The sequence below is a fragment of the Sinocyclocheilus rhinocerous genome, unplaced genomic scaffold, assembly GCF_001515625.1.
Source record: "Sinocyclocheilus rhinocerous isolate Xijiao unplaced genomic scaffold, SAMN03320098_v1.1 scaffold3, whole genome shotgun sequence".
In the NCBI taxonomy this organism is placed as follows: Eukaryota; Metazoa; Chordata; class Actinopteri; order Cypriniformes; family Cyprinidae; genus Sinocyclocheilus; species Sinocyclocheilus rhinocerous.
In genome coordinates this window covers 498164-522622 of record NW_015658759.1, presented here as the reverse complement: position 1 = coordinate 522622, position 24459 = coordinate 498164, and the positions used below count along the sequence as shown (strand labels likewise).

Sequence of the window (24459 nt, the reverse complement as noted above, 5' to 3'; positions counted from 1 at the left end):
GTCCTCTTTTGGAAGGTCAAACAAAGTAGTTTCGCTTTCACAACGAAGCACACAGCGCCTTCACGACATGGCGGAGGCGGCAACAACAATACTACAGCGAGAATCAAAGTTACGCCTTCTTTCTTTGCGTGAACATTTGGGCGGCAAATCTTCCCACACAGTGACGTAGACATGTGGGGGCGTGTTTAAACGAGGCGTTTTAGGAGGGCATGGACAAGTCTTAACTTTTATAAAGAATATCTCTTTGGTTTTGAGACTTTAGTCTTTGCAACTTTAGGGATCTTATCTATGCACAAACAGCTTGTAACACTCCAAAGAGAAAGGAAATTTTGAAATTGCATCATATGACCCCTTTAATATTTTTCAGGATTCTATGATGAATAGAAAGTTGAGAAGAACAGCATATATATATTTTTTATTTTAGCATTTTTTTTATTTAAATTGTTTGGTAATATTTTGTAATGTATCACCTGAATGTATTTTAGATTTTTTTTGTCTTATGTCAAGTTAAAATGTTTTATATAATAATTAAAAATTTTATGGATTATGATGCTGATTGTGTTTGCCATGTTAATAGCCCTGATGCTAACATAACATTAAAAATTAATGAACAAATTTAAATCGTTTGTAATATATGCTTTTATTCTCACTTTTGATCAATTTAATGCATCCTTGCTGGATAAAAGTATTAATTTCTAAAAAACAAAACAATCTTACCCCAGATATTTGAATGGTAGTGTAAACTTCGACTTTGTGAAATGATGTATAAAAAAAGTAATGCAGTGTCTAATCAGTTTGGGGTTTCTCACAGCTCCTAAACCCAAGAAAAGGAGACAAGATGTGGTGAAAAAGCTTCAGTTTGGTGTTGAAAATGGAGATGACATCACTCCTCCATCTTCCCCAGAGGTTTACGACAGACCAGCAAGAGATGGGTAAAAGTTTATGTACTTCACAGTTAAACTTTACTGCTGCGTGGAACACATTTCACATCATAACATTACAGGCATTGATTATAGAGTGAGTAGGTTTTTATTTTTATTTTTTATAAATCTTTTTACAGGCCTGGATTTTCTCTGTCACTGAGTCCAGATAGACCAGCAGCCGCAAAAATAACAACCAATGTATTGGATATTAGTGGACTGGCTGCATTACAGGAGTCACCGAAGCAAGTTACCACAGCAAGACGCCATGCCCAGAAACGGCCCCCTGCAATCGGAGATTACATAACTGTCACAGACTCCATGGGAAACAGAGTCTACCTTAACAAGAAAGAGGATAAGGAGAAGGTTTCGGACCCCACCAGCAATTTTACTTGACAGCTTGCTGAAATACAATGTGTACATTTTATTTATTGATTTTTTAATAATATTTTTTCCTCAGGCACCAGACCCAAGAGCCTTCCGTAACTCACTGAATGGACTAGGACTGTTAGCGGTTCCCATAGAAGTGTTGAAAGAACAAATTGCAGAGAGAGTAAGAATATGTGTACACATGCAAACAAACCTAAATTAATGATTTGGAGGAATTCTGTCTGAATTGGTTTTGTTTTTCAGCGCCATCGGCAAGTATTGGAGGAGTCCCAAAGATTGACAGAACTTATGAATAGGTGACATTTTTATGTGTATTGTATCTGTCACTCCAGGCCATCCAAGAGCAAGTGATGTAATGCTGAATTTCTCCAAATTTGTTCTAATGAAGAAACAAATTAATCTACATCTTGGATGGCCTACGTGTGAGTAAAATTTCAGCAAATTTTCAATTGTGGCTGAACTATTCCTTTTACTCTTAATGACGTTTTAGTGGTATAAGTCCAGAGCTTCTTGCAGAAGAGCAGACAGACTCTGGTGTGGATGGTGATAGTGGGGAAGATGAAGGCTTGTCCTCGCGGCTGTGGGTGGATCAGTTCTCGCCACAGCACTACACTGATCTACTCAGTGATGATGTGAGTCATAGACACTCTGTTTATTTGAAAACTAACTCCTCTAATCAGAGACAAAGATTATTGGCAGGAATTTGCCTAGTAATTATTTACATTTTTCTCTATCTCTATAGTTTACTAACCGCTGTCTGCTGAAGTGGCTAAAACTCTGGGACACTGTGGTCTTCGGGCGAGAGAGGAAACCCCGTTCGGCCCCTGCAGATGTCAGATCGAATTTCACAAATGCTCAAAACCAGAACCAGTCCCAGCGTTTCAAAACCAAGTCCCAAATGACAGAAGAGATACTAGAGGCTGAGCTAGACCAGTACAAAAGACCTAAATTTAAGGTGAGTAAAACTGAGCAATCACAACCGATTTATTATATTTATATTGGGTTTGATTTCTATAAAAGAGATTTACATTTGGATTTATTTATAAGTTTTCGATTTAATAGTTTTTATTTTAAATTTTTTTAGTTTATAGTTGCTTATAAGATTTAAATCATATATTTTAATTTTAATGTTATGTGTATGTTTATTTATATATATATATATATATATATATATGCATTTTCCAGCATGATGGAGCACCATGTCACAAAGCAAGAGTGATAAAGAAGTGGCTCGAAGATCATTACATTGAAATTTTGGATCCGTGGCCAGGCAGCTCCCCGGATCTCAATCCCATAGAGAACCTGTGGTCAGTCCTCAAAAGGCGAGTGGACAAGCAGAAGCCCACAAATTGTGATCAACTCCGAGAACTAATAAGGCAAGAATGGATCGCCATCAGTCAGCATTTGGCCCAGAAGCTAATATCCAGCATGCCAGAGCAAACTGCAGAGGTTATGAAGAACAAGGGTCAACACTGTAATTATTGACTCCTATTTTTTGCCAATAAAAGCCTTTAAAACGTATGATATGCTTATCATCGTTTTTCAGTGTAACATAGAAACATGTGGAAAAATTATCTACAAATACTGAAGCAGCACACTTTGCAAAACACAAAATTTATGTCACTGCCAAAACTTTTGGCCATGACTATATATATATATATATATATATATATATGTACACACACACATTTTTATTATTTTTATTATTTGTATATTTAATATTTTTATATATTTATAAACCAATAAATACTTTCAGTATTTTATATTTTGGCAGTTTAGGTTGCTAAATTTTCCATATTATTTGCAGAATAATTTACAAATTTTATTTGCCAAATGTTGGTTTGATATTTGACAGTGAATAGGTGATATTCATTGTAAAATATGAATAGTGAATGTAATGCTAAGAGGTGTGCAATTCTTATTTTTACCATGTTGAATGTAAGTTGTTTAACTGTGTGTATCAAACTACACAGGTGGCACTGTTATCAGGTCCTCCTGGACTGGGGAAAACCACGCTAGCACACATTATCGCAAAGCATGCTGGCTACAATGTTGTAGAAATCAACGCTAGGTAAGAGGATGCAAGCCCTGATGGTGACCAGTCAGACGCATCCACTTATAAATGTTGACACTCACAAACTGATAGCGCTAATCTCTTCTCAGTGATGACCGTAGTGCAGAGCTCTTCCAGAAACGTATTGATACCGCAACACAGATGAAGTCAGTCCTGGGAGCCAATGAAAAGCCCAACTGCCTTATTATAGATGAAATTGATGGAGCTCCTGCTGTAAGACCTGCTTTCAGTTTTATTGTTTACTTTCAATTCAATGGCTTGTCTAATTGTAGTTGCTTCTCATTTTTTTTTCTTTTCGGCTCAGGCTGCCATTAATATCTTATTAGCGACACTGAACCGGAAAGATAGCAGAGAAGGAGAGGAGTCAGGTGTTAATGCCTTGAAAAAGAAAAAGAAGAAGCAGTCCGTGCTGCTTAGACCAATCATCTGCATCTGCAATGACCTGTAAGTCCTGTGTTTAAGTTGCATAAATAAACATTTTGGTAGGATTTAAAATATTTGAATTTTTTCCAGCAAACTGTTTAACATTCAGAAAACACACAAATAATATCCCACACAATTTCTGAACATTTGATTTTTGTTGTGCGTCACCTTCACAATGGATATTATGACTGGGAAATCAATATAAAAAAGTTTTACTTTGATAAAGGAAAACAAATTTACTTGTACTTTTGTCAGGTATGTTCCAGCTCTGAGGCCGCTGAGACAGCAAGCTTTCCTATTGGCCTTTCCCCAGACTCTGCCCTCCCGCTTAGCTCAAAGACTAGCAGAGGTGATACGCACATACGCTCACATGCCTACAAGATGATTTTGTAAGCTCATGAATGCGAACCCATGCATGCTTTTGTTTCTGTTTGTAGATCACAAGACGTCACGGTATGAAAGCAGATACTGGCACTCTGATGGCCTTGTGTGAGAAAACTGACAATGACATCCGTGCTTGCATCAACACATTACAGGTGAGAGAGATGTTTGCTTTAAAACATGTCAGAATTAAAATATGGGTTTGCTTATGCTTATGGGTTAAAATATGGGTTTGCTTATGCTTGTGTGTGCAGTTTTTACACAGGCGTGGACAGAAGCACTTGGATCAGCGCAGTGTCAATTCAATCTCAGTGGGATTGAAAGACCAAAACAAGGGACTCTTCTCAGTTTGGCAGGAAATCTTCCAGCTTCCTCGACTGAAAAGGTACTCCAAAACACAATATGCCATACTCAAGCTCATGCTCTTTGATATCTCCCTTTGATATCTTTGAATGAATGGTCATAGTAAAAGCATTGTATTGTGTTACTGTGTTAAACAGAATCTTTTGAATTCTTTAACATTGAATATTCTTGCATATTATGATCTCTTATTAATGGAAAGACTACATGGATTATTTGTAATTAGTAATGGTGCATATGTACCATTTTAAAAATTCACTTGTTACAGCGCAGGCAAACATTTAAACGTAATTCTCAAAAAATTGCATTTAACAAATGGCAAAAAATAAATAAATACATTATTTAAATTGTAAATAATTTACCTAATATGTTTAAATGTAAATTTTCAGATTTAGATTTTCGGTTTTGGTGTTTTTAAATTTGTATGTTTTATCAGATTGTGTCACTAATTACTGCATCCTTCATTTTATGACCTCTGTAATTGTTTGCTGGTGTTTTTGTGGTGATTTAGGAAGCGAATTGGTGGAGATACTTTTGGTGGTTTTGATGAGGCAGGACCTAAAGATGGCGCACAAAGGCTTCAGCACATCTTACATTTGGTCTCATCTAATGGAGAGCATGAGAAACTCACTCAGGTAACTACAAACATGCTCTACTTTGGGCTCCATTTGATGAAGAGTATGAAAAACATACTTGAACTGTGGCCCCAAAAAGCATTCAGCTTAATTCAAAATCAAGCATTTGCTTAAGATAACAAAATGTAAAAATAGTTCATCACAAACTCATGGTGCTATAATGGTTTGACAACCAAAAAGTGTAATTTTGGATTGACCGTGCTATGTATGTTGTTTTGTCATTTAAAACCTCACAAATTTCTTTTTTGTGAATTCCTTTTACTTGAAAAATGTGCTTGCTTTCTTTCTTTCTTTCTTTCTTTTTCCAGTATCCTGCTAAATCCATGTAAAACAGTGATGTTTCAGCCAAAAGTATTCACGCTCTCTCTTCCATAGGGCCTGTACGATAACTTCCTCAGCATGAAGCTGAAGGACCCTGGGATGCTGGGCGTGTGCGCAGGTCTTGACTGGATGTGTTTCTCTGACCTGCTGAATGAGTGTGTCTTACACGGACAGAACTATTCGCTCATGCGCTACTTCCCTTTCCTGCCCGCTGCCTTCCACCACCTATATGCCGCAAACTCGGTCCCACGCATCAATTATCCACACAGTCACTACGAGGTGAGAGAATGCGATAGACAGCGAGAGCACATGCCGTCTATCCACCCTTATCCTTAATACCCTAATGTTCTGTCGTTCCGTTTCTATTTTTCATCAAATGAAAGCACTCTGTCCCAGTTACACACTTGAATATAAAGCCTCAAAACACAGCCCTCAAGAGTCATGTGTCTCCATTCACTATGACTGCAGTTATGCCATTGAGCATCTGTTTTTCACATACACTATTGTTCAGCAGTTTGGGGTCATTTAGTTTTTTTGTTAAGAAATTAATACTTTCATACAGCATGGATGCATTAAATTGATCAAACATGACAGTAAAGCCATTTATAATGTTACATAAGATTTCTATTTTAAATGCACGCTGTTCTTTTGAACTTTCTATTCCTCAAAGAATCTTGAAATTATTTTTGAGTTGTTACAGTGCTTTACAAATTATGCTTTACAATAATTTTACAAATGTTTTTTTTTTTTTTTACTTCTCTAGGCCATTCAAACTTTTGTAAGAAATGTATGACCTCTTTGTACATGCTCTTCTATGCACTGAATGCTCTTAGGCTGTTAATTTACCCATATTTAATGGTCATGACTTGCCTTTGTTTTTTATTTTGTACTGTTCTCTGAGGTCCACTTATAATGTTATCAAGATTTTTACATCAAAAAACATCGTGATTTAGAAGTAATAGGCTATTTTCTGTCCTGTTTTGACCACCCTGGTCAGAATGCTCTGTCTGAATAGGCGTGGTGGATTGTAGACTCAGAAAGTAAACGCCCACTGCTATGATTGGCTAACAGTTTTACATATTGCAAGTTCTAAAGGACAGCTGTGTGCCCACCAATGTAAACTTCTGCATGGATGTTTGACAGCCTACATCCTTCATAGATGGACGCTGCAGTGATTTAGATCAAAAACACATAAATACTCGTTACATATCAAACAATCTGTAATAACAGACACAGCAATAGTGACCACGTAATAAAAACAGTTACTCACACTTGTGTGGTGCAACATTACTGTCGGATCCAATATAGTCGGCACAGCATCGTCTTTCTAAAAATCCTGCATTGAATCGTGCCTTGTTTGTAAACAAATCCGCGGTAAAAGGAAGTGAACAAAGGACCAAGTTCTTACTGATGCGGTCTGGAAGGAAGGCAATGCAAAGATTGTGTTTTTCCACATCTTGGTACTGTACAGCGTCTTGTTGTCTTCGGAGCCATCTTTATTGTTTGATTTTTTTTGTAGACCTGCGTTTGCCTCTCTTGTTATTTACCCACTATGTGCACAAATTGGTGGGTGTGGCTAAACGGGCAGTGATGTAGAAGCAGGCATATAGAGACAGAGCGCATTTAGGCCACGCCCACACCGGGGGGGAAAACAATCCAACCCTCTCCATTGACTTTGTATTGCGGGAAACTGCATGCTTGTCATTTCTGAAAAAAACAAAACAATCAAAAAACAGAACAATGCCTAAAAACTGCTGTGTGACGAGGTGTACAGCAAACAAGCTAAATAACCCACAACTACCTTTTTATAAGCTACCGAACCGTAAAAGCCAGCCTTTAAGGAGACAAAAGTGGATACAGGCAATAAGACGTGAAGCATCAGCAGGAAGAATAGATAAATTGTGGGATCCTGACACTCAGTATGATTTAGTAAAATTTAGTTTCTCAATATATCTCCTCCTCTCAGGTTCACATAGGGTGGTGAAACAATCCTTTGACATGGTTAAAAATAATGAATGTTTCCTGTCGCCTATTATGATTACGTTTCCCTCCAGTGGGTGTTGTTTTCAGAGTAATATGACACATTGTGCTCTACTTTTGTGTCCTTAAATGCACGTTTTTTTGGGTCGACAGCTTATAAAAACATAGTTCTGGGGTTTTTAGCTTGTTTGCTGTACACCTTGTCACATAGCAGCTTTTAGACGTTGTTCTGTTTTTGTTAGAAGTCAGAAATGACAAGGAGGCAGGTGGGCGTGGTTTTCAAATTATGACGCGTGTCGCTCTGTCTCTATGGATCTTCTTCTGCGGAGGTGGGGTTTAGCAACACTGTTACGTCATAAAGTGGCACATTCCACAACCTGTCGTTTTGGCAGATTGGCTTCAATATAAGCAGTTTTTTAGTCTAAAGAGAACGTTTTTATAGTATAATGACATCTTATATGTCCGAATATCAAGGGAATTTTGATTTCTCAGTTCATTAACCCTTTAAAGTTGCCACAGTCATTGCATACTTTGCATGTGCTGCACTTTATTTGTACCATTTTGTTTTATTAGTATAATTTTTTATTTATCTATTTGGCCTTTTTTAGAATTTAAAAGATAAATGAGATTTCTGATTGTAGTCCTTGAAAACCAAAAAAGTAGTGCTTGTAAAGTCCTTAAATCCTGGAATTTGATTTTATATTACTTTATAATATCTGTACAAACCCTGTGTATTTTCATGCTAAAATGAACTGCATACCATATGCACCATGGTTGGGGTTGACAGCAGTTTTACGATTCTCTATACCAATTTTCATACGACAGCAAACACAAATATGCATATTAGTACCATAACAGTACATATTACTGTCTTAAAGGTGCATGTTACTACACTAGGATACTAATAATCACCCTTTAGGGGTAAAGATGGTACAAATGTGTTCCTTTGAGGGTACTGCCCCACTGACAAGCTGTTGTACCCCTAAAGCAGTGGTCTCAAACTCTTTTCCTGGAGGGCCACAACAGTTTAGCTCCAACTCACACCTTCTTGGAAGTTTCTAGTAATCCTGAAGACCTTGATTAGCTGGATCAGGAGTGTTTGTTTAGGGTTGGAGCAAAACTGTGCAGAGCTGTGGCCCTCCAGCAATTGAGTTTGAGATCACTGCCCTAAAGGTTTAGTTTTTGCACATTTTTTCTGACACTGTGGCATGTCTTTAAATAGTAATACATTTCCAACATTTATCACTTTCATTGTAAAATGGAAGTGGTAATAAATTAAGCCTTAAATTTATTTCTAGGCTTTCACTAAAACTCAGCACACCAAGAACGCCCTGCTTGCCATGTTGAATGACATCCCACCCGCTGTACAGAGCCGCATTTCCATAAGCTGTCTCTGCTTGGACATCCTCAGCCTTCTCCTGGAGCTCATCTCCCCCAAACTGCGGCCGGTGAGTGATTTTAAATTCCTGCAAAGAATCCTGAAAACAGTATATTACAGTTTCCACAAAAAAATATTAAGCAGTTTTCAACATTGATTATATTCAGACATGTTTCTTGAGCAGCAAATCAGCATATTATAATGATTTCTAAAGGATCATGTGACACTGAAGACTGGAATAATGATGCTGAAAATTCAGCTTTGCCATCACTGGAATAAATTACATTTTAAAATGTATTAAAACAGAAAACAGTTTTAAATGTTATATTGCAATAATATTCCACAATATTACTGTTTTACAGTATTTTTGATCAAATAAATACAGACTTAGTGGGACATGTGATGCGTTTCTTACAGGTCAACCCTCAGCTTTACAGCACTAGGGAGAAGCAGCAGCTCTATGATTTGATTGACACCATGATCAACTACAACCTGACCTACAGACAGGACCGCACACCAGAGGGACAGTACACTTATGTGCTGGAGCCGTGAGTACATGCACATACACTAACAACGTGATCTACAGACTCATTGAACATATTGTTCTGTTTTTAGGCAGATAACCATGCTTGTCTGTCAGGACTTTAGTTATGCAAATGAGACTTCACCACAAGAATACACACTAACACGAACAGCGCTTGAGAGATTCTGTATGTGTTTACCTGTTCATCACGATTTATGAGAGATTAGGCTGCAGCTCCAGATTATTGTCTCTTCCTCCCCTACTCTTATCCTTTTTTATTATTCTCCATCCTTTGTTTCACTTTGGCAATTCTCTCACTTGAGAACTTGGAGGTTTTTGTTACTTCCCTAATGAATGGATGCACATGTTCATCACTCAAGTGTATAAAAAGACCTACAATCCTCTCTGTGGCTTACCGTGTCGTACCACTCACACTGATTGATGGAAGTGATGCTGAAAAGGTTCACAAACAAGCTTTGACATTCAAAAGTGGAGCACTTGCTGCTGAACCTTTAAAAGTCTGCTTGATGGAGCTAAAGGTGGATAAAAACCAGGAATGAGAAGATAAGCAAGGAAACAATTTGGGCTATTGGATTGGTTTTCAGATGGCGAGCTCAAGCTGGAACTGAAGAAGAGCATCTCTGTTCATCCTGTATGTTTGCCTCTTAAGTATTTTCATATTTTATATGCATGAATGTTTGTTAGTTGGAATTTCTGTAGAACTGACTAGCTCAGTCTAATAGTGGTTGATCCATATTGGCTGTTCAGTGGCCAATGCTGATAAAGCTAATGTCTAATGAAATGCTAATACATAAACAACTGTTCAAAAGTTTGGGATGATTTTTTAATGTTTTTGAAAGAAGTTTTGTAATGCTCTTTTATGTATTTGATCAAAAATACAGTAAAAACAATAATATTGCAAAATGGTGTTAAGGTTTAAAAGAGAAAAATAAAATTTTATATATTTAAAAATGTTATTAATTCCTGCTGAATTTTCAGTGCTGCCTAATATTTTTATGGAAACCATGATGCATGTTTTTCAGGATTCTTAATGCAATTAATGCTTCCTTTTAAAAAAAATAATAATAATTTCTTACTGTTTTTAGTTTAGAATTGTAGTGTTTTCACTAAATGAGCACATTTATTTAAAAGCATATTACAATATGACAATACACTAAATGCAATAGTATGTAGCAAACTGTAATGTTTACCTTTAATTTTTTTTTTTGTCTGATAAAATTTTTTTTTATGCGATTACTTCTAGAATAAGTGTTTTGCACTCATTTATTGAAACAGACAAATTCTAAATAATGGCTTTGTGGAAATGAATCTAATAATTAAGTTGGTTAATTTTATATTGCCAATGAAATAATATTGAATTCAAATGAAATATTATGTCATCAAACCCTACTAGTCTAGATTAGATGTTTTTCATGATCATGTTTTTGAAGTCTCTTATTGATAAACGCGTGTGTTTGTTCTTTCTGTGATTGGTGCAGTAGAATCATGCAGCAGTCGTTCCTGCAGGCCCGCTGCGAGGAGACGCTGGTCACCTCTGATTGGGGGATTCCGCTGCTGGTCTCCCTGTTGCTGCTTCTGCTGGTTTACGCCTTCCTGTATCTTCCCGCCATCTCTTATCGAGCTCTGCTTCAACAAGGCTAAGTAACCACACTGAAGCCATGCCCCTGGAAAATAATAAGACGGACTGAGGATTGTACGATTCCCATGCCAAATGTTGAATCATGCATCGTCCAATCATGAGAAGAAATGGTTCAGCATTATTAAACATGATAAACTTTCATCAGAGGAGGCCTGAATGGAAGAAACAATCACATCTACTGCTTTTGTAATTATTGTGCTATTTTGACAGACAATATTGTGAATATAATCCAACTCTTTAATGTCCAGTCATGCTAATTCACAGCATGCGTTTCAATATATATATGTTAGGCAATTTAATATGAGATGCGATGGCATATCAGCAGCACAGAGATATTGAAGCATCTGGATTTTATCTAGCTTTTACACTGGAAGTAAACTTGTAACCTTTCATTGCTATCCTGTTCTCTAGAAATGGAAGAACCATTTGATTTTAATGTGAAAACAGCAATAACAACATAATATATGGGAACAAACACACAAATTGTGAACTGCTCCATATTGTTTTGACAGAACATTCTCCAACTGTCCTAAAGAAATGGCTTTGTGTACGTGACCCGGAATACCCCGCACAACTAATCCTGCTTTTGGATTTTCATCTGCTTGTGTGTATTGCACATATTGTTTAATGTACTTTTATTCCTGGAAAAGTGTTTTACCTTCTGAGTAAGAGGGATTATTTAGCTCACCCGCTTTCCACTTTATAAACCATCTCATATTCATTTTTATTTATATCCCTCCTCGTTAGATTCCCTTGTTCAGGTTCACCTTGGAGTAGTGCTCATGAATAATATTATTATGTTATGTAAAGGTCTGTGCTGTCATTATATTATGCTGTTTTCAATTACTAGTTGTACATTAAATGACCTGTGTGTGTGTTTCCACAGTAATGTAGAATATGTGGTGCATTTTCCGGGTTTGCCTCCCCGGAGGCAGTTAACCTATCAGGTGAAACAGCTGATCGCCAGGGAGACCGAACTAGAGAGGATGAGGAGGGTAGAGAGAGCCCAGCAGAAACGAAACCCACAGAAGGTAAAACACACACACACAAAGTTTGATGCTTGGCTTTCAGGTGTGTTTTGTATTATTTTGTTTGGTTGTGTTTTTTTAAGATCATTTTTTGTCTTTAAATAAACAATCTGTTTCACCACTCTTTTGCAGTGTAAACTTGAAATACATTCACATGCATTTTTTTTGGACTGCAACATTTTGACTTGTCTACAGTTTTGTCCGACTTCAGTCATACCAGTCCAAACTTTTGCGAAGTTGAACTAACAGACCTAGATAATGTAGCTAGACTTCATCTAGTATGTACACTAGACCGAAGTGAGGCGCAAAATGTATTTAATCCTTTAGGTATTGTGTTGTGTGTATGTTCAGCCCCAACACAGGCTACAGCTATACAACATATATTATGCAGAGCTGTAGACAATCATGTTTTGTAAACAGGATTGTCTAAGTTTCAAAGCATTTGTTCTCTGCGTTCAGACGGAGACAGTTAAAAAGGACCAAGAGGGGAAGAAGACAGAAGTGAAGAAACAGACAAGCAGGAACCATCAGCAGAGGCTGGAGAACATAGTTAAACAGACTGTGGTGGAAAGCAGGGTAAAGCATCTATATTAAACCACCTTAAATCCTTTACATCTGTCCTTAAACAACCTCCCCATACTCATAAAAATCCCATTTTAAAGTGTATTTTCCTTAAGTCCACTCCACCATTGAATATTATCATAGCAAATTCAATGCTGGGATTGGTGATTCACAACTGATCTGTAACTAACGAGTTTTACATTATTGCAGATAATAATTACAAAGAATTGGAAATAATAATTTGTAAATATTATATGCAATAATATAAAACTAATTGTGAATGTGCCATGAAAAAGAGATAATATTTACAAATTGCAGTGCTAATTTTAGATTATTGATCATAACCTAATTTAAAATGCCAAATCAGAGAGACGTTGGTTTTTGCTCTGAACTATTTCGAAAATTCGCCTTTTTATCCATTTTACAGTGATTCTGTGCCACCATGTTATATGATTGTCCTTATACTGGTTCTCTTTGCATATGCTTGACTTATGCTTCATAATAATCCAAGATTAATTGGGTAAATAGCGGATCAGGGTCGAAGTGCTCACATGTGATGACTTGTTTATTTATCCTTTTCATGTTTAAAGCCTGAATTGGATTTCTTTGGACGAGCCATTGTACCCAAGGAGAAACCTGTGGTCACCACTACAAGTGTGTTGTTGTTGTTTGTATATATATACAGTATATACATTCGTACAATAAATCGCAGTCTTCTGCATAACCTAAATGCTAAAAATGAGCTGATCTCACTTCTCTCTGCAGGTGAAGATGGCAAAGGAGGTGGAGTGGTGCATATCGGTAAAGCTGTGGGTAACAGTGATGTATGGTTTCGTTTCAATGAAGGTGTGTCCAATGCAGTGCGCAGAAACGTTTACATTCGGGAGTTACTTTAAAGTGATATGGGCGAGAGAGAAGACGAAGCTTAATGAATGTTAATTTTCCACCTTAAATCAATACACAAAAACCAAAAATGTTCTGAACCTTGTACTGTATAGTTAAAAAAACAAACATCTACAATGTGTGAAAAAGAAAAAGCACTGGTTCCTCTTTGTTTTGTTTTTTATTGTTCTTGTATAGTTGTCTTACACTTTTATAAATACATGTTTTCACTGAATAACAACAGCTTTTTCTTTCTTTCTATTCATAATGTCGTGTCATGATAAGCGTAAACAACAAAGCAGATTTACATTTGCATGTTTGTCCATCCTAGTCAAAGTCGGGCAATGTAACCATGACAATGGGTGGAGTTGCTCCTGTTGCCATAGTGATGAGTGACAGCTCTTGCGCTATATTATAACACATTTGCTTGACTCCACCCACGGGTTGTCCTTCAGTATATCTGGATTCAGAAATGGATCCTCATTCATTTTCTCTTCAATCCATTTAGTTAATCTGAAAATGAATGGATAATAGGAAGATAGAAAATAGCAAAAAAAAAAAGGTAGCCTGAGATTCCTTGCTTCTGTCAACCCGTATGAATTATTTACTTAATTTACTTCACTAAACTTGCAACTTCACAAATCAAAATACATATTTGAATACTTCATTTAATATTTTTATATTTTTAGCACAAATGTATTACGATTTTTATTTATACAGAATGATTTGCATTTATATATGAGTCTATGCAAATAAAAATACCCCTAGTTGGAAATCCCTGATTTGAAACAATCCATTGCAGTAGATGTTTTATGTTTGATACTCACTCTGGAAGCGAGACAGATGTTTTCTCTCTGTTAAACTGTAGCTGCTGCTTCAGACTGTCCACATGGTTCTTCAGCTGAGTCTCATCCAGCTCATCCATCTGAAAAACCAGCCGTCATATTCGTTTCTATCTTATGTCAAAGTCTTTAAGCTAAATTATCTGTAATTGATAGCTAGGTAATATAAAATAATAGTATATAAAATATACAATTAGCCTACCGTGCTAAGGTCAGAGTTAAGTAGCTTAGAAGTGAAAGGATTGTTAGGAGTCCTCCAGCAAGTAGCCTGAGTTTGAATGCTTGAGGGTGTCTTGTTTTTTTCCCTTTTGTAAATTCCTGGTGTACACAAAGGAGATTTAGATACACACCTGGCCTTGAGGTTATGCAGCATTCAAGCTACTTTGTTACTCAAATTCTCTCTCGTCTACAATCGTGAGTTATAGTGGGAGGGATGTTTAGCTCTTTGGACTCTGTGCATCTATGTAAAATACATGCAAAACTGTTCAATGATGCCCTTCTGGCTTCACCTAGTTTATACCAGAGAAACTATAGAATAAATGTTGTGATGTTATCAAGAGAATAATTGTTTTAAATATAGTAGTCACTTGATAACATTGGTAAATGTCCCCCAAAACCGTAGAGTTAGTTAGATTTTGTGATTTCATTATTGTTGTACCGCATTTAAACAATAATTGTGTTTGACACAACAGTTGTCCTGATTTTGACACTTGATTGTCACATACACTACCAATCAAGAGTTTGTGGTCAGTAAGATTTTTTAGAAATTATTTCATTCAGCAAAGATGCATAACAGTGATCTAAAGTGTTTGTTACAAAAGATGTATAAATATATAAAAGATCTATATAAAAATAAATGTTGCTCTTTTGAGATTTCTAGTCATCAAAGAATGTATCTTGAAAAATGTATTGCATTTTCTGCAAAAATATTAAGGAGCACAACTGTTTTCAACATTTATAATAAGAAATGTTTCTTCAGCACCAAATTAGCGTATTTACGAAAGATCATGTGACACTGAAGACTGGAGTAATGGCTGCTGAAAATTCAGCTTTGCCATCAGAGGAATAAATTATATTTTAAAAGTTCAGAGTGTTTGTTATTGTTTCAAAATATTACTGTTTTCTGTATTTTTAGTAAATGTTACCTAAAGCAACTAGCAACAGGAAAAAGGTTGGCGAAGCTCTCCACTTCCTGTCATTTCTACCTGGGATTTATGTACTAGCAGAAACATAACCACTGGTGACTTCCACCACGTTAGCTGTTTGGTTAAAAGTGAAGGCACCTGTCTGTTAATAAGATCAGGAAGTACTACGAGTGAGCAATGTTGTTAGTTGCTAAGTCTGTCTAAACCGCGTCCCTTAAGCCACTTATAATAACACACCAAATATATCTCTTAGTCATGTGTGCTCTTAAGACAGTAGAGTTAAGGCTTGATGTGTCTTTACAAACAGCAATGAATGGTGGTATGATGCAGATCATGTTTTATTCCGAGTCTGATCAATGCTTTATAGACAGTTTTAAATGAATACACTTTCAAAACAAAACAAAACAAAAATCCCCATAAAATCCTGGAAATAGGTACAAACTGAGTGTACAAATCCCTTTTCAACAGAATATTTGCATTACAATTCAAAAACATCACATACAACATCATAAAACTCTGACATCATGCATTTGGCAGACGCTTTTATCCATAGTGATTTAAATTCCATTTAAGCAATATATGTTAATTCATGCAATCTGGGAATCAAACCTGTGACCTTGCCTTTGTTAGTGCCATGCACTGTTCAAGCAACAGAAAAGCTATATATGTAACAGAGGCCAGCGAGTAGGTGCTGTGCAGGTAAACCTCACTCCCCTGATCTCAAGAGACGCACTAGCGACTGACGCTAGAGACTGCAGTCTTTAGCCTCCTTTGTTAGTGCGTCCGCCTCCCATGCCGGAGACCCGGGTTCGAGACCCACTCGGAGCGAGAACGAGGTGTGGCGGTGAGGACCCGGGAAAGCGGGGTTACATATACTGCAACCAGTGACATCAGCCAATAATCCTGTCCATTAACAGGACATTTAATTTTTCCAGTCAGGTCTGAAATATACCAGTAGACGTGACAATGCATTGTTTTCATTGTCATTATAAACTGTAACACTGAATGTTCAATTTTTAGTGAATATTGTGTAAAATAAGCGTTGCACTTATATGTATATTCCATTTCCTGCCATTAAACTGTAAGTAATAAATTGCTCTGCATGTATCAGCCATAAGGCACCCAGCTCTTTAGTTGTTGGGATCGACATCAGCCATTGCAGGACCCATATCAGTCGACCACTACTCGAAACTACCACGTTTTTCAAGTCTGCACAAGTAACAGGACATGGAGCATCTAATCTATTCGATGCTCTTCTGACTGATTTTGTCCACTCTACCGAGGACCGCAGCTCCGGTAGCATTCTCCACCCCTCGCAACCATTCAGAACATTTCAGCAGAACACTCTGATCCACACTCTGTTCTTCGTCTTCCTCGTATTCCACATCATCGTATCGGTGACGCTCATTTAGAAGAGAGATCTTCACCAGTGGGATGTTGGATCGAGAACCTGACTTGGCAAGCAGAGGGTCTTTCTGATGCAGTGCCATTACGGTGCCACGGACGACACGGAGCTGCTTCTCACCACTACGTTTCTGCAGGACCAAGGTGGCCTCAGGTGTCAAGTTGAGAGAGAAATTAGATGCATTATTCAGTCCATGGCGTGATCCTGATGAAGCCTGTGGACTACAAGAGTCTTTGGGGATGTTTGTTGCTGAAACGCTGGCAGGAAACAACTTCTTGCTAGAGGATTTCACTGAGTAGGTTGCCAAATTGGTAATAGAGGTACTATTACCAGAAATACTTTTAGAAGTTGGGGTGCAGGAACTTGAAGGATCAGTGTTTTTTGGAGTCATAATCCAAGTGTTTTTACCCTCCATCCTCAAGCCAGATGTAGCTCGACAGGTGGGCAGCTTACTTTTGTGTGGTGTGCCCTTCTTGCTCAACTTCTTGAACCGTTCCTTCGCAGAACCTTTCTCCTCCACTGTCTTGAACAGAATCACAGGCGATGGTTCTGCGAGTTTCTCTTTGCCCAAGTTGGAAAGACTCTGTGGTCTTGTTACAGGTGGGAAAGGCATCTTCACCAGGTAGAGCAGCACGTAGGACAAGAATTCAGTTTTGGAGGTATAGTGCGACAGAAATTGGACATGATCTTTCGCATGATCAGGACAACCTGTTATTTCCAGAGCCCCCAACATCCACTTCTTTCTTCAGACACAGCCACTGCGGAAATAGCGTGCAAAAATAGTCTGGCTCTTTATAGGGTGTTGGGAAAGGGGCTTAGCCAAGGCACAATGTGTGAATCCTCTGGAGTAGGTAAGCCTAACACGTGCAGCTTTGAGTTGCGTAACAGACTGAGATGTAAACATTCACTGCAAGAGTTGCAATCTTGCTGAACTGTGAGCTTAAGGTAGTAATGCATATGAGAGTAGACTAATGCCCGGTTCAGACTACACGATTTTAGCCCGATTTTGCCACAATTTGCTTGTTTTTGGAATTCAGTCGCTAGTTCCGCCCTCTCGATGACATCACGCGCGTTGTTAAAGACGGCACGCGATGAATGGTCGGGAAGCAACGTGTAGTCTGACATGTTTCTTGTCCACACCACGACAAGATTTTAGGAGTCAAAATCATGTAATCTGACAGTGACTATCGTGACCGACAAAAATATTGTGTAGTCTGAACCCGGCATAAGAGGTTGATTGATTTACAATGTTCTTTTTCGTCAAACAGTCTTAGTCACATTTAAACCCAACTTGGCAGCTTTCATGGTAAATATGGTTATTTTTTGGTGTTGTAGTTCTAAATTCAAAATCCCAACATGACTGCAGGAAAGGTTACAGTATGTATTGTGTGTACGTTGCAATTTCAGATCGAAAAGGGTGGCCTCGACTTACACTTCTGTAGATCAATGTGCTTGTCAAGTATTAGTATATCACGTGTTTAAGTGTTTTCCCAATTAAAGGATTTTAGAGTTTACTGAACCAAATCTATTTAGGTCACGCAATCTCTCTCACATACAGTCTGTAACTTTGTTTATTTTTTGGGATCAGGTAAAGGTTCCTCCTTCATGTTGTAAGCCTGCCATCAAAACCTGAATATGACAGTATGCAGATGGTCATTCCCAAGTTGAGGCCAAGGCTATGTTTTTTTTAAGGAGTTCTGAACAGATTTTGCTGTAAATATAATAATATGGAGTTTAGACCTGCTGGTAGATATTTGTAATTACAGTGCCTGGGGCTAAAAAGGATCTTTCTAGATTGTTGCCAATGGAGTAATTCAGGAGCCTGATCGAGGTAGAAACTTAATTTGCTGTAAAGTTGCTTTGCAATGATTTGTATCGTGAAAAGCGCTGTACAAATAAACTTGAATTTAATTGAATTATTTATATATATATATATTATATAGGCACAGTTTTCATTCAGTTGTCATTTTATTAAACAAATGAACTGTCATCATTCCACACAAGAAATGGTCTCTCACTGTGGCTACATATTTTTTGTGTTTTTAGCTGTATTGACTACGGGTGTAACGATATTCAAACCAAACCGGAAAAACCGTGATACACCACCCACGTGTGTGCATACGTATCGCGGTACTCTTGGTAACGAGCCGAACTGTGAGTAATCTGAACCGTTACACCCCTAGTATTGACCAATCATATTCCTTGACTGGAATCCATATGTGCTTTGAAAAAGATCACATTATACTTTTTTGACAACATATAGCTCTCAAGAGACCTGCAAGTTGCTTTTAAAGTTAATATGAGGTTGCAATGATCAGTTTAGGATGAAGGCAGCACTTTAAAACAGAGGCTCCCTCTAGTGGAAATGAAGTGTGTGTGCAAATTGTCCTTTAAAAGTAAACTAGTGGAGTATACTGTTCAGAACAATAATTAATTTCTTAGCAATGCATATTACTAATCAAAAATTAAGTTTTAATATATTTACAGTAGGAAATTTATAAAATATCTTAATGGAACATGATCTTTACTTGATATCCTAATGATTTATGGTATAAAATAAAAATCAATCATTTTGACCCATACAATGAATTTTTGGCTATTGCTACAAATATACCCCAGCAACTTAAAACTGGTTTTGTGGTCCAGGGTCACATATCATAAACATGGTATCAGTGGGTAACCAGCCAGTCAGTGCTGTAACTACAGCGTCTTGTTTTCACACATGTACATATTGAAAATACTTGTTACATTCATGATTACAAAAAAAATGTTTAAATTGGAAAGAGTTTGATATAAAACGTTAAAATGTTAGTTTTGAAGAAATCAATAAAACTGCTTTAGTTCTTGTGATTACAGTGAGTGATCAGAGTTCATCTTTCACAGCAGCCTTCTGTTCATTCAGATATTTCTTCCTCCGTTCCTCCTCCTGTAGCATATATACAAGCACAGCATGGTGAGTGTGCATAATGAATACAATCCATGTCTATTAATGTGAGAGTGTGATAACTTACCTTGGCTTTGTCCATTTTGGCTTTTTCAGTCTCTTTTTTCATAAATGTTACAATAGGCTTCAGCTTCCTCTTGCCAGAATATGGCACTACCTGGCAAATATTTTAGTACGATGATTACAAAATACTCATGGACTGTACTCCTAAACAATACTATACAAGCACAACTAATTTCTTTAGCCCAAAGACTAACACAATAACGTGGCTGTCCTAAATATGGATTTACAATCAATATAAGATCTGAAAAATTATGCAGAGCAATGTAAACAGTTAATTGTAAGAGACTGCTTACCCTCTCTGAATAAACAGCAGGAAATAATTTGATTGATGGGTATTTTTCTCTTAGATGAATGTTTACATCGTTTGCAGTAACATCAATCTTGGCAACAACAACATCTTCATTTTCACGAAAGTGTTCAGCAAGCTCTTCCCACAACGGAAACAGAGCACGACTTTCGCTGCTCCAAGGTGCATCTATTGAAATACAGTATGTTCAAAATGCTCATGTTTTTACATGGAAAACGTAAATGTCAGAATAAAGAGGAACAATCATACTTGATAAACAAAACAGCTAATCGCAGGCTAAGTGAAGACACATAGACTCATGATATCAAGTTGAAGCATTTTAAAATTTGAGGTACTTACAGAATAAGACAATGACATTTTTGTTATGGTTGAAGGCCACTATTTCAAAGTTCATCCCAACCAGCTCTTTCACTGGCTGTGTGTCCCAGTTTTCAGGAATTGACTCACTCTGCAGTTTAGGCTATAAATTACAAAGATATTTGAGCTTTGAATATTATAATAAAAACTTTTTGTATATAATAGTTTTTAAAATAAATTTTAAAAATATTTTAATTTCTATTTTAGTAATAGTTTTCATTTTAATTATTTTTTTTATTTTTATTTAAAAAGATTAGAAAGATAAAAATGAAAAAAAAAAAAGTATAAAAGGATGAAAATTGATTTCTTTCATTTACCTCTCAATACTCACCTTTGCTTTCCCATCCAGGTATTTTAGGCAGAACTCTAAAAGAGTCTGTGTGTCAAACTTATCAGATGGCAGCTGGTATTGAACGTGGTCTGATAAATTGACCATACGGATCTGAGGCACTTCTTCTGATCTCACACGGAAATACTCCATAACACGGCCATTCCGTGGCTCACTCACATCCATCATCACAAACAGAACCTAATGATAGAGAAAACAGAAAGGCTTCACTACTGGCATCCACCAATATCATAATAGTAATCCACAATATTTCTAAGGATATTTCTATTGTTGATTTGTTTATTTTATTTTATTGTATTGTTGAGCAGTACTGGATTTTATGTGGTTTATGTCTAAATATAAGTCAAATGTACTGACCTTCCCTCTGAGTTTTTCCGCAGTGGTTTTAAAAGCAAGGTATGTCTCTTCAAATCCTTCCTCAGTCTTATTAATAAACAGAAGAAAATGGTTCAGCACCACTGAGTTCAGGATCTTGGATGCTGTCTGGGAGGAACACAAAAAAGAAAGAGGTTTGTTTATTTTTATCAAGCGGCAACCTCCCGCTCTCTCTCTCGTGAAGCCAACAAGGAAGTGACTTAAACTGTAATTCATCGACTGGCCGCCAGAGGCTGGCTGCAAAAGGGAGTCAGTCCCATAGACTCCCCATGTTAAAATTCCCAACTTTATAGCAGAAAAAAACATGTTTACAGCCTGGTTCAAAAAATGATTTTGGCTTATATAGCTAATTTTGCCCTTCATGACAACTGTGAGGGGGGTGAATTTTTTTATAAGTCATCCGTTTAAATTATATTAAGCCTTAAAGTTCTGCATAATTAAGGGCGTGGCCACTTGAGTGACAGGTGGATTGCCGCTGCTGTCACCACCGTCGAGCTAGGAGGGTGTGGTTTCAGCAACCAGCTCCCGCCTTTTTGCCCATTTTCGATTATCCGGGAGTGACGTGCGGTGACGCGCTGCCAAGATGGCGACTGCTGGCTCCGCCCACTTTGAGCTTCAAAAACCTTCAGGAACCTACGGGTGACGTCACGGACACTACGTCCATGTTTTTATACAGTCTATGATTTTTATACATCTATTATATGTCCTAATGCCTATATATTAAAATACACATATATAAAATTACCTCGCCATTGTACTCGGTCACAAGTTCCATCTCATACAGTCTGATAAACTGAACAAGATCTGTCTTCACTGTGCTGCTTCCCAGCTCAAACTGCTTGTCAGGTTTAGACTAAAGAAAATGATAGACATGGGTGAGACACAATTCATAATGTGCGGTAAAAAAGAAGGCAGCTTATTCTTTTTTTGGGGACATTTTATTGATATGTGGGGGGAAATGTTGCAGATTCTTGAAACTCAGAAAAGAGTCTTGAAAAGCAGAAATTCTTACCTTTCTGATGAGGAGAACGGTATCTCCACTGATCTCATACTTGCTGAAGATCTCATCATTTCCTGTTACTCCAAAGGGCAGGTCTGCGATGTCAGCGGCTGTTTCATAAAACACTTTCACTATGCCTTCCTCAAGATCCTGTAGTGTATGAGCATCATTAAAAACAATGGCGAATACAACAATGCAATAAAACATCTTTGAGTTATTTGTCCTTCATTTGAACTGATTCTTTTGAGCAAATTCACAAAACATTTGTCAGAATCCTTCATTTGAACGGTTTCTTTCAAAATAATTGAATCAAATTTGCAAAACATTTGTAAAGATGTTTTAATGCTTTAAAACATCTTTAGTTATGGCTGAATCATGAATGAATCCTTCATTTCAGCTGATACTTTTGTAGGAGAAAAGCTTGTTGTCCTTTATCAAAATGATCATCAGTGAAAAGCAATAAAAATACTTCATTAATTTGTTAAAAATGTATGTTTTCTAAATTTTATTTTATATTGTCACTTTAAAACGTCATTTAATATTTAAATAGAAAAACTACTGAACAACAGTTCAAGAAAACATATTTAGTTACAATTTTGGGTAACATTTAGTTACAAAACAATTGCAAATCCCTCCACTGTCAGAGAAAACATTATAAATAGTAGTATTTACCTAAAAATTTTTTTTTTTTTTTTTTAATAAAAATGATACATAATACCTCAGGACTTCTGTGCACACTTTTTTATGATGATTCAAATCTGTGAAGCATTTTTTCACTGAAAATAACTGGGTAAAAAGACTCACTCAAATAAACTGGCAAGTTACCTTAAATAATCCCAGCACCACAAGCTCCTCTTCTCCTATGAATTTTTCCAGCTGTGTGAGATTACTGATGATGTTAGCGCTCGGCCCTTTTCTTCTTTTAAGCCATGTCAGGATTATGGCAGAGCTCTTAAGATCTGGGGATGGAGTCAAACAACAAACATTTATGGAAAACTGATCCTAAAGGGATGCATCCCTATATTCGATTTTGGAAAGGCACAAAGGTCAGTAAATAAGGACAGAATCTTGTCATATTTCAACATTACCTGGACAGTACACTGGATTGTTCTTGTTTCCAGACAGGTACAGCCGTAGTGATGGTATTGTTGTGACATTAAGGGATGCAGCAAGATCTTTTTCCTTTTTCACATCTACTCCTCCAAGTCTCACATCAGACTCTGCTTCCTTCAGCGCACCGGCTGCTTCTCTAAACTCAAGGATGGAGCCAAGGGACTGGCCAGAAAGACGCGCATCTACAGCAGGTACAAGTAAAAGCTGCAACAGTTTACTCCTTGTTGCAAATACGCACCAAAAAATGTATAAAAGTGCATTTTGTAGTGGTCCCAGATGTGCTGACTCTAATTCGCTATCTAGTTTGCTTCTAGTCTGTCTTCTTTATACACTGTGTCTTCATTAGTAAGTAAATAGTCATTCAGCAGATGTTTTCATCCAAAGCAACAAACAACCCCCCGTAGGTTAAATGATTTGCTCAAAGGCACAATGGTGATAGTTCATGGTTCATTGTGAAGATCGAACCAGCAACTTTCCAATTACCAGCGCTGAGATTCAAGCAGAACACCATGCCACCATTATTCATCTGAAGTTAGTTTGTTTTATACGTCTTTGAAATAGATGTTAAAGGGGTCATATGATGCTGCTAAAAAGAACATTATTTTGTGTATTTGGTGTAATGAAATGTGTTTATGCGGTTTCAGGTTAAAAAACCACATTATTTTCCACATACTGTACATTATTGTTTCTCCTCTATGCCCCGCCTTTCTGAAACGCGTCGATTTTTACAAAGCTCATCAGTCTGAAAAGCAAGGTGTGCTCTGATTGGCCAGCTATCCAGAGCGTTGTGATTGGCCGAATACCTCAAGCGTGAGACGGAAATGTTACGCCCCACACATACTGTTGATGCCGTGTCCGGCCGGAGCAACGACACAAAAACATGAAAACCCATTACAAACGAGGCATTTGTTGCATCCAGTGGGGACATAAATACGGATTATAATGACTTATACTGTCTTTTTACGCATTGCGTTGCATCGCGCCACGTAAACAAAACCATGTCTGCATTTGTGATCGGAGAAATGACAAACAACAAGCACTAC

The 24459-nt window shown here is 37.2% G+C and overlaps 3 protein-coding genes across 3 annotated transcripts in view; 1 reads left to right on the top strand and 2 right to left on the bottom strand.

Moving 5' to 3' along the window:
* The window catches only part of chtf18 (CTF18, chromosome transmission fidelity factor 18 homolog (S. cerevisiae)), a 17843-nt gene extending 4290 nt beyond the window's left edge, over positions 1-13553 (top strand). The window contains exons 3-22 of the mRNA XM_016531444.1: positions 812-932; positions 1061-1286; positions 1381-1473; positions 1554-1606; positions 1801-1942; positions 2053-2265; positions 3284-3381; positions 3474-3597; positions 3689-3828; positions 4063-4156; positions 4245-4343; positions 4443-4573; positions 5060-5183; positions 5559-5783; positions 8783-8932; positions 9280-9410; positions 11932-12076; positions 12533-12649; positions 13225-13288; positions 13400-13553. Coding sequence (XP_016386930.1) covers positions 812-932; positions 1061-1286; positions 1381-1473; positions 1554-1606; positions 1801-1942; positions 2053-2265; positions 3284-3381; positions 3474-3597; positions 3689-3828; positions 4063-4156; positions 4245-4343; positions 4443-4573; positions 5060-5183; positions 5559-5783; positions 8783-8932; positions 9280-9410; positions 11932-12076; positions 12533-12649; positions 13225-13288; positions 13400-13530 — 2621 coding nt within the window. The 3' untranslated portion in view covers positions 13531-13553. The remainder of the gene's footprint in view (positions 1-811; positions 933-1060; positions 1287-1380; positions 1474-1553; positions 1607-1800; positions 1943-2052; positions 2266-3283; positions 3382-3473; positions 3598-3688; positions 3829-4062; positions 4157-4244; positions 4344-4442; positions 4574-5059; positions 5184-5558; positions 5784-8782; positions 8933-9279; positions 9411-11931; positions 12077-12532; positions 12650-13224; positions 13289-13399) is intronic.
* A 355-nt stretch (positions 13554-13908) lies between these two features.
* Positions 13909-14999, bottom strand: LOC107722948 (guanine nucleotide-binding protein G(I)/G(S)/G(O) subunit gamma-13-like). The gene is made up of 3 exons (XM_016531446.1): positions 14561-14999; positions 14344-14441; positions 13909-14029 (listed from the first exon to the last, which is right to left on the bottom strand). The coding sequence occupies exons 1-3, from the start codon at positions 14729-14731 to the stop codon at positions 13924-13926; spliced, it is 375 nt and encodes a 124-aa protein (XP_016386932.1). The 5' UTR covers positions 14732-14999; the 3' UTR covers positions 13909-13923.
* Positions 15000-19549: 4550 nt separating this feature from the next.
* Positions 19550-24459, bottom strand: part of LOC107722945 (ubinuclein-1-like) — a 27950-nt gene continuing 23040 nt past the window's right edge. Inside the window, exons 17-26 of the mRNA XM_016531443.1 lie at positions 23392-23598; positions 23129-23262; positions 22316-22453; positions 22049-22156; positions 21286-21411; positions 20911-21108; positions 20562-20682; positions 20209-20390; positions 19920-20009; positions 19550-19834 (exon numbers count right to left, since the gene is read on the bottom strand). Of these exons, the coding sequence (XP_016386929.1) occupies positions 19772-19834; positions 19920-20009; positions 20209-20390; positions 20562-20682; positions 20911-21108; positions 21286-21411; positions 22049-22156; positions 22316-22453; positions 23129-23262; positions 23392-23598 (1367 nt within the window). The 3' untranslated portion in view covers positions 19550-19771. The remainder of the gene's footprint in view (positions 19835-19919; positions 20010-20208; positions 20391-20561; positions 20683-20910; positions 21109-21285; positions 21412-22048; positions 22157-22315; positions 22454-23128; positions 23263-23391; positions 23599-24459) is intronic.